Source organism: Coturnix japonica, chromosome 27, assembly GCF_001577835.2.
Source record: "Coturnix japonica isolate 7356 chromosome 27, Coturnix japonica 2.1, whole genome shotgun sequence".
Classification (NCBI taxonomy): Eukaryota; Metazoa; Chordata; class Aves; order Galliformes; family Phasianidae; genus Coturnix; species Coturnix japonica.
This window is the reverse complement of record NC_029542.1, coordinates 3,231,777-3,241,605: the sequence shown is the minus strand read 5'-3', so window position 1 is coordinate 3,241,605 and position 9,829 is coordinate 3,231,777. Positions and strand designations below refer to the sequence as shown.

The 9,829-nt window shown below is 50.6% G+C and overlaps 1 protein-coding gene across 1 annotated transcript; it reads right to left on the bottom strand.

Moving 5' to 3' along the window:
* Positions 1-370: 370 nt before the first annotated feature.
* HOXB1 (homeobox B1) lies at positions 371-3,141 on the bottom strand. Its single transcript, XM_015885602.2, has 2 exons — positions 2,538-3,141; positions 371-1,822 (listed from the first exon to the last, which is right to left on the bottom strand). The coding sequence occupies exons 1-2, from the start codon at positions 3,139-3,141 to the stop codon at positions 1,497-1,499; spliced, it is 930 nt and encodes a 309-aa protein (XP_015741088.1). The 3' UTR covers positions 371-1,496.
* Between the last annotated feature and the right edge of the window lie 6,688 nt (positions 3,142-9,829).

Here is a 9,829-nt window from a genome sequence, read left to right as displayed (position 1 = left end):
GCTCCGTTCCAGTTAATGTCCCTGCTTTAGTAATGCAGATGTGTTTCCTCGCTAGGATGCTGATAATGAGGATGATGATAACTTTCTGCTCTCATCAGGCCCCTTTTTTACACTTTATGTAGTAAAATAACTCCCCGTGGGGAGCAATGCGTTTCTGCCCGATCCCGATCGTGCAGCTGCGGGTGCCATAACGGAGGTGGGGGCCATAGAGACCCCCAGAAATCAAGATGGAGCATTTGACTTGGAAGCTTTGGCAGCAACCTGAGACCTTTTCCTTCCTCCTCCTCCCTCCAAGCCCGGCTGCTCTCCCCGTGCATTTTCCTGGGTGTGGGAGCTCGCCATTCCGCTTAGAGCCGACAGGATTCGAATGTGGAAAAAGTAAACTTTATTAAACTGAGGTAGCTTCATTTCGAAAAACAGAGCACGGGGAAGGGAGTGGAGGGAAAACAGATTCCGATTAAGAAACCACAGGCTTTTCAGGATGACCTTTTATCCCTTTAAAACAATCTTTAACGAAACTCGCCGTGGTTTTCACTTCTCCCTGCGCTAAAGCTTCTGGTGGCAAAGGGTAACAACTGGCCGTGGTTAATAATGTTTCTTTTTATCGGACTCCGATAAACCTAAGGGGCTGGGGATACAAGGAGCCGTGCGGCTTCACCCCAAGACTTGAGGCTATCGAGACGTCCAATAAACAGCAGTCAATGCGTCGGGGCTGGGGGAGCGCAGTGCGGACCCCTCCCCAACCCCCCCGGCCTTCACCCCGTGCACGTTCACACTCGGTGCAGCAATGACCGTTGTCCAAAGCACCCCGGGCTCAGCCTTCCCCTTATCTCGTTTTATCTGATAGCACAACGCTCCCACCCCCAGGATCAGTAATACGGGCGGACAGCGCGTAGGAAACCCTGTCAAGCGGCGGTAGTGCAAAATGGCAGCAGAGGAGTTGCATTTTTGCTTTGTTTCTTTTCTTTTTCGGGTCTTCCCAAAGGCTTTCAGCGTCTTGGGCTCTTTCCGAGATACACAGAGTAAATATAAAAGGGAAACAAAGCCAAACTTTTCTTTTTTAACCACATCGAGGGGAGGAATAATACAGCAAACTCAGGATGCGTGCGGACAAAAATCGTTGTGCACATCTTTAAAACGGGAAAGAACTAAATTCGTTTTCAAGTTTCTGTAGTTGAAAGTGCAGTTCCTATTGGGAAGGGAAGAAGGGAGAAACGTCCCTGAGACAAACGCCTATTGCTAAGGATAAATGAGGACACGGCCGCTCCTTTGGAGTCCAACGTTTGACGGAGGGTCTATAAATTAAGAGAGGAAGGCAAAAGGGGAATGGGCAGCGCACGGGTGGAGGCGGCTGGAGCCAAAGGGGCGGCTCGGAGGGAAGCCGTGTGAGGCCGGGGCTGTGCGGGGCAGTGCGGGTGGGGCTGCGGGGAGCAGAGGGGGGCAGCAGCCCTCGAAGGCAGCCCCGACCTGGTCGTTGTGTCCCACGGGACCGCGGTTCAGGAGGACACGGAGCTGGGGGAGGCCTCAGGTGAGGTGCAGTTGGACTGATCCGAAGCTTCACTCGCTTCCTTTCCGGATCTGGAAGCAGCAGGAGGAGCGAGACCTTCCTTTTCCCTTTTCTTCTGTTTCATCCGCCTGTTCTGGAACCAGATCTTGACTTGGGTTTCGTTGAGCTCCAATGTAGCGGCGATTTCCACCCTCCTGGCCCGGGTGAGGTACTTGTTAAAGTGAAACTCCTTCTCCAGCTCTGTCAGCTGCTTGGTGGTGAAGTTGGTGCGAATGGTGTTGGGCTGGCCCAGCAGCCCGTATTCCGACACTTTAGCTGTAAGGAGCAAAAAAACAACAGGGCAGAAGCAGCAGAAGGATGGCCCTATATGGGCCTGGGGGTCCTGGGGCTGTCTGATTGAGTGGGCATCCCCTGTGCTGCGTGTTGGACCCCCACCTCTCTCAGCCTCCCCTCAGCACCCCTGGCTTTCCAGGCACAAAACCGGGAGGGAAACGCTGCCCTGGGATCTGCAGAGCGTCTCCTTTCTCTTGCAGTCATCCCAGCTCCCTGCAAAGTTCCATGAAACTTGAACGTGCGTGGGAGGGAATGGAAGGGGAGGGGGAGAGGGGGGACAGGGGGAAGATGGCGGGGGAGAGGAGGGAAGTTCCGGATTTAAGGAAGGTTTTCGAGAAGGATGTTGAACAATGAGAGAGGTGGAAACCACCTTTGTGGAGGAAGCAGGAAACTGGGAGCGTTTCCTATTCGGAGCTCGGTTTAAACTGCATTGGGCCTTAGGGCAAGCGAGCTCAGTGACCCTCTGCCAGGTGTGCCTGGAAAATCGCTAGCTGTTTTTTCTATAGAGCTGAAAAATAAGAGTAAAAATATGTCTTCCTCAAGCAAAGGAGCCCAACTACCTCGAGCAGAAACCCCAAGGAAGACAACATTTCGTATCAGGGCTACAGAACGGCCCCCCCTTCACGCCCACCCTTCTCAGCCCGGATGGGGACCCCCCCCCAACCCACCCACCAAGCCCTGCGCTCCCCAAACTCACCTGTCTTGGGGGGGTTCCTCTTCACTTTCATCCAATCGAAGGTCCGCGCCGAGCTGGCATTGGGGCACGGCTCGGAGGGGCACGCGGGGTCTTTGTCCTCATTTAGGGAAGGCGAGAGGTTGCCGTAAACCCCAGGCAAGTAACCGGGCTGCTCCTGCCCGTAAAGGTGCTGCTGCTGGTATTGCCCTACGGCCCCGCAATAGCCATCAGCCAGGGGGCCAAGGTGGGGTCCGGAGCTGGAGGAGTACCCGGCCGCCTGGAAGTACACGCCGTCCGAGTCCTGCTGGCCGAGGTAGAGCTGGTGGTGCCCGTAGCCGGGGCTGCAGTTCTGGGTTGGGTACCCGGTGCTCGGGGCAGCGGCCGAGAAGGGCACGGAGCGCCCGGAGGTAGCGGGGAAGAAGCCGGGACTCTGCGGGGGGAGGTGGGTGGCCGAGACCGTGTTGCCCCCAGCACCGAAGCGCCCTTCTCCATGGTAAGTGTCACTGGAGGGGCTACCTGAGCAAGAGGGGAAGGAAGGGGAGCTTTGCTCTAAATGATGGTAGGCGCCCGTCCCACGGTTACAAATTGCATACTCTAAGAAGGAGTTCATCCTAGTATTGTCCATCTGCCACTGATGGAGGAGGGTCAGCCTGTTTTGGGGGGGATTCCGCCTGCCCTACAACCTTTAGATAGTATGTCAAAGCTGTAAAACTTCCTTCCATGCATCGCTGGCCCTCGAACCCCGGAGCCTTCGGCGGGGCCTGGGTGGGGGCGGGGGGTCCACGTGGTCCACCCCCAGCCCAATGAGCGAGGGGCTCCTAAAGTTTGTCACATCTCTGAGCTCATCCATCAAGGAGATGACATTTACATGACAAAGGGGTTTCAATCAAACCCTGCCCATCAATCTGATAACAACACGAATACGTCAAAATCTTTCCTCAAAGACTTAAAAAAGAGAGGAGGGAGGTGGGGTGCGGGGAGGTGATGGGGAAGAGGGGACTGGGGGGGGGAAGAGTTAGAATGATCTACGACTGTTTTAAGTGCTAAAAAGGCTCCCAAGTGATGTGGTTAGCCAAATTCAGCAGAATTTCCCCTTCCCCAACTTAATAAAAGGTTTTCTCCGATCTTAGCTTCATCTGAAAGGAAGACAAGGGAAAAAGAGGTAGGGAGGTCTGACTGCTTCCTCCCTTCCACAGCCCCAACTACAAAAGGATGCTCTTTTCTTCATTGTGAAACTCTCCCTTGAAAGTTGAACATATTTGGAACTTCCTGGGCTAAAACTCCTACGAAAAAACTGCTCTATGTGTCTTAATTAATAATAAAATCACTCTGGCTTTGTGTGCAGGGCCAGTATGGGTGAAAGCAACGTAATTAAATCTGTATTCTAATGAGGAGTTGAAATAAAGTTAGGAAGACAGAATGTCTTTTGTTGGAGAGACACCATGCCCAGCTTAGCAATCGGAGCAGAGGAACTAGAAATCACATATGTCTCTTTACTAACCCCACCGATCTTTCTATCCATCCTTTCTCCCATGTACCGACCTGCTTACACATCCACTTCTGAGAACAAGAGATGCTTTTAAGGGCTGTAACCGGTGGGTTTAGGGGCTGTTTTCCTACATCGAACCTGCTTTGACCTTTCCTTGAGTCTGTTGTGATCCTGGAGATTCCCTCTAGCAGATCCCATCTGATGAGTAGGTGGAAAGGCATTGACTTCAGCCCGGCCACTCCACTGCTCAGAGAATGGAAACATAGGTAGGCAACATTTATTTACTTGTTAGCAAAGGGAAGACAAGAGCACCCAACAATATGACGCCCACAGTCATTTGTTACTTGTCAGGATATTTACTGGTTATTCAGCCTCTAGGAAGAGCCAGGAGGGCCTTTTTTTTTTCTTTCTTCCCTCCTTAAATCGGGCCAAAAGTTCACTTTGAAAGGCATAAGCACGTTCTTTAATGCAAGAGCTTTGGTGTGGCTGATGCAACCCGTTGGGATGGCATTTGTTAAGCAACTGCAATAGCATCAGCCCTCCTCCCGTCTTCAAACGTCCCCTAGAGAGAAAGTGAGCTTTGCCCAACTGCATCTCTCGTCCCCAAATAAAAAGAATAAGAAGAAACTATTTCCACTGCTGTGCTTCTATTTATTCATGTATTCTGCAGACTTTGCTGATGCTGAGCAATTCAAGAAGAAAATACTTTAAGTTACAAACGTTCTCACAAACTGGATGCGTGATTTTTTGTTTCATAAAACAAGAGAAAGTGCAGAAGGTGATTATGAAGATTCAAAGCAACCATGATGTAATTTCCTCTGTAAGAGAAATCGGTTTCCAATTTGATTCCAGGAGTGCCTTCTATATTATGTTGTGCTCGCTCTTAAATTGAATACATTCTATTTAAACGATGCTCACAACGATGATTTATGGATGTGAAATGAGAAAGGGGAGGGAAAGATGTTTATTTCATCCTCAAAGCCATTGTTTCACTTTGTTTGATAACTTTGCATCATGTTCTCACTCTGCCTTTAAAGTACAGGGGGATGCTCTGTGTTATCACAATACAGCTGTCCCCTGGAGCTTCAAGATGAGCTCTGAGAGAGCTCATTACAGTGGCCTTATGGAGGAAAACGTTTTGCTATAAGAATCCTCTCAGCGAAGACTAAGCCGGAGTTTAGACCTGAAGCAGCTCCTTTTGCAGATGGGAAAATCCCATAGGATGGGATCGAAATTATAGACGTGAAATAGAACAAACCGTCCGAGCAGAGCAGGGGTGAAATCTTTGGGCTCCCGGGAGCAACTCCAGATCCTGGCACAGCTTTATAGGGGCTCTGCTCCCTTAAAGTAACACAGGCTTCCCCAAAATTCACTGCCTGCAGACGCTGTGAACACACAAATGCACCGGGAATCACTTTTCCAAGTTTCCCTCTTAGCCCTTTGCTCTGGGACTGACAGCAAATCACCGTCATTATTATTAGCGGGTTTAATTCCCCTTACAGAGAAGGTGGGAGACCGTTTGGCTCTCAGAACCATCCCTTCATAAAGCGAGGGTGAAAGAAACACCCGATTATCGGTAGCAATCCATCGCCTGGTGGATCTAATGCTGTCATTTGTTCCATTAAAACGCCCTTTATTGAAAGCTGAGAGAGGGGAGGTGGTCAAAACATCCACGTTGTGGAAGTGGAAATTCTCTGTTTGCCAGAGCTCTGCCTTCTACCGCTCCCCCCCTCCACCCGAAAGGAGTTAATTAGCCGTTCATTATGTCTACGGCTTCATTTTCACTCGCATGGAGGAAGAGAGAAAGACACCGTCCGGGAGGTGCTGCTGCTTTTCAATTGGAAGGATTAAAATAGAATTTCTCGAGCTGGATGAGGACAGAAGGCGAATGGGAAAAGAAAACGTGTTGTCCAGAATAGTGCTCGATTGGTTGGTGCGAGAGCGAGGAAATCCCTTTATTAGCAGCTGCTTGGCTGCATGTAGGTGCCTTGCTGGTGTCCTCAGCCTGCAGCCCGACCCCTTAGTGATGTGCAGGACTGAAGGCCTTCAGGAGCCTCTGCTTCAGACCTCGGGCTTATAACAGAAGTTAAGTGATTGAAAAGGCTCCAGAGCATCCAGAATATTCAGATGCTTCCCCTTCGAGTTAAATATAAATACAGTTCTCTGCTGAGAAAGTTTGTGTCTTGCATAAGAAATGCCCCTGGTGGATCCTGGCCATGTCATTTATAAACATGTGTCCGTCCCTGACTTCGTTATCACCAGAACTCACAGCATCCAAATGATGCATATATTGGAATCTAAAAACGGAGGGGCGAAAAAATAACTCTAATAAGGAAAACTGGCTTCAAAATTTGGGAGACCGAAGAAACTTTGAAGGAGTCATTGGGATGAACTACAAGCACGGGGCTATCTCGAAGCTGAAGAATGAACGCTGGACAATTAAGATAAGAGAACAGTTCTTATCTGCCTCGCCCAGGAGAGAGCAGCACCGGGACAGGAGCCTACATAGACAGAGAGGGATGTGCTCTGTGTTCTCGGTCCCCTAAAGAACCTATTTCTGTATTTCTCCTTCTGAGTGTGGCACAGCCCCCATCTAATCCAATCTCTGTCTACTCCAAAAGATCGAACTCCTCCTCCTAGGGCTTAGGGAACCGGTCCTGATTGCCTGGGAATCTCATCGGCTGTGTCTATGTGGGCTCCGGGGCAGAGGTGTATAAGTCCATCCTGCCGGCTAACGAGCTTCATTTCAGCTTTCAAACACAGTGATAGTGAAGAGGGCTGTACCCACTGTCTCTATGTAGAACCGTGCTGGCTGGGAGCGGGATGAACCCGGTGAGATCCGAACCCACTGAGTTCCACTTAAATCCGTGTGATTTATCAGCACTGCAGAAACTCGACGTTGGGCATCTCCTCCTGATCTCCTTTAGAAACTGCCTGATTTTATTCACTTCTTCACCAATATTGTAGTATTTGTCGGGCAAGGTTAGTAATATAATCCAGCATCATTTTAAACAACACACCCCCAGCCTTAAGACCTGGATTGATCACAGCGTTTCCTAAAGCAGTTTCATCTGGATCCAACATTCACTTTCTCTATCCTGGTACGAAGAGAAGGGGAGAAAATAGCCGGTAAATCTGTGATGGATGCAAGAGTGCCAAGGCGACGAGCAGAAAGTCCTCTCTCCCACCTCCTTCCTTCAGTAGGGACGGAGCATTGGGGATGCTCTAAAGCTTCGTCCACTCAGTACGAGGATGCTGCTATTGCTCAGGTGGGAAAACAGTCACTGTGGGGATATTTCCAGAAAGGAGGAGTTTGGCATCAGCAGCTCAGGAGGGAACTGGGAGTGATTCCTACATTCATCGAGGTTCTGCTCCTGCCACTCTTTCCTGCACAGAAGGTTTTCCACCTTGAGCCTTCCCATGGCTCTAATGGGTTAGTTCAGCATCTTCAGGGCCTCAAGTAGCTCTTTAGCAAACAGATCCCCAGACTAGCCCAGCGCAAGATAAATATTACTTTAGCATCCCTACAACACGTGCGAGCACATCTCATTTGCATCTTTCTAGCTTAATAATCGTGAGGCAATTGCAGTGTTTTGACAACGATCAAGAGCTGAATATGCTTAATATGCTTAATGTATGCCCTCCAGTTGCACGGAACAGAAGGGCAGGGTTGCAAATATGCATTCCCCATTTGTTTGACATTTTGAAGAAGGTAAAGAATGGCTGAACTAATGGCGAAATCTTACAGTCATTCAATAATTTAGATTTTATTGAATATTCCCCTTCTTTCCTCCGACATTTCAGTCTTGCTAATTAGGACAAATAAGAAGGGCCCTGCTGTTAGCAAGGATAATAACTGGCGAGGTTCCATTTATTAAGTCACTTTCCGTGGGTGTAGAATTGATCTGTGGCTGTGACTGGCATGCTTTCCAGACCTGCAGCAACTTTGAGAAGTCATTACGATCTGCACAAGGGCCCTCGTTAGAGATTTGTATTGATAAGGTGTCAGGGTTTGTTCGGTGGGTTCGTGGGAACCACTCCCCCTCCACCCACCCCCCATCCCACCCCACTCTATCCCACCCTGCGTGGACATGGCAGGGAAGGCCGTCCCCTCGCAGCCCCTAAAGGGCATCCTGGAGGGGAAGGTGTTGTCCCTGCTGTCCCCTCCCCTTCTCCTCTCGCTTCCCCTCCTCCCTTCCACACGGGAAGGGCGGGTGAGCTCGTGGAAATCCGCTGCAGAATTGATTCGCCAAGTGATAGATGGATGCGTGCGTGTGTGTTTTAAGTCGAACGAGGAGCTCCCTTCTCCTGGGAGGTTTGTGGGATGTGCAAACACACGAGTCAAAATAAAGCACGGAGGAGCGGCTCCTGCCCTGGGGCCGGAGCGGGGGTCGCTCAGGGTTCTCGGAGGGGCCGAGGGACCATCTGATGGTCGGCCCTCGCCTTCCAGCAACAAGCCTGTATTCAAGGCTGCGGGGGGCGGGGGAGGCGAGAAGGGAAATATGTAAAGCGCTGGAACAAATGGCGCTTTGATAGACAACGTCTGGCAGTGCCAACGCTGCCGCTGAGTGTGTTCCAGAAGCTGGAGATATTAAATAAACTTAAAGATAATGAATAGCCTTCTGTAGGGCTGCGCTCTTCCCAGTCCCCCCCCCCATCCCCCTCCCCTTCCTCGTGGCTCCGGATCGCGGTGCGGGGGTTGGGACGGCTGTAGCATTGGGCACTGCTCTTTGTTATGGGAGGATGCTCAGTAACGTTCGCTTGCATGTTTTAATTGCAGTCTACTTCGATTTTCGGTATAAACATACTTCATCCCAGAGAGAGATGTTAGCAGGGTGGAAACGTCCGCTCGTTCGGTTGGGAAAGAGGGGTAACGATATCGGTAGGAACGAAGAGGCGGCCGTAAAACCAACCTCCCTTTGTTCCGACGGGAAGCGATCACCCAGCATATCGAACAGCAATTTCGCAAACATCTGTCGAGGGCATTTTTTGTCTTTCTTTCATTTTCTTTCTTTTTACCTCTCGAAACTCGAAGCAAGCCCCCAGGCTTGGGTGTGATGCTCTTCATACGAATTAAAACACGGAGAGGAACACACGAGTTTCCCACACCCCTAAGGGAGGGAGGGGGGTGAAGGGGGTGACAACACCCGACCCAGAGCACTGCGGCCCCCAGCAGAGCCCATCGGTACAGCAAACGGCCGAGGCTCCGCTCCGACCGCCCCAGGTCCTCCCCCCCACCCTCCCTCCACCCCGGGTTCTCCTCTCGGTTCTCCCATCGCTCCGACACGGCCGCCGAATTTCCACCGTGTGCGAGGAAACACCGGTGACTTAGCAAAGACGTAATATGATTTATTTTGGGTGTCACCGCGATTGATTCCTGAGCTGACCCCTTTTCATTCATAAGCCTCCCCCCCCCCCACCCCCTCTGCCTCGCCCTCCCTCCTTGATATATGAGTTTTGTGTTTAAAATTGCACGTTGCGAGAAAGCTTGTGGAAAGAGAGCTGAGAACCGGGGGAGAGCAACAGAAATCGCTGTGAATGGAGACAACAGATTTACCAGGCCGGGTTACTTCCATAGGGTTTGGTTTATCGTGGAGGAAAGGAGAGAAAAAAGGAATGGAGAAAAAAAAAGAAAGAAAATAAAGGCCTCTTTTGGGATCATCTCTATAGTATTTATGTGTCGCCCCAAATGCTTTCACCCACATATTGTACCCGTCCAAAACCCTTTACAGCGTTTCCTTCTTTACTTTTTGCCTGACCAGGACGTTGATAACGCCGATAATCTCCCCTCGTCGGCATTTGCTGCTTCAGAGCGAGGAGAGCC

What these genes read in the sequence shown, in the direction of transcription:
- HOXB1 (XM_015885602.2), bottom strand. Translation starts at nt 3,141, where the DNA reads ATGGACAATACTAGGATGAACTCCTTCTTAGAGTATGCAATTTGTAAC. An exon ending in GAGGAACCCCCCCAAGACAG is followed by an intron (nt 1,823 to 2,537) that starts GTGAGTTTGGGG and finishes TGCTCCTTACAG; the next exon opens with CTAAAGTGTCGGAATACGGG.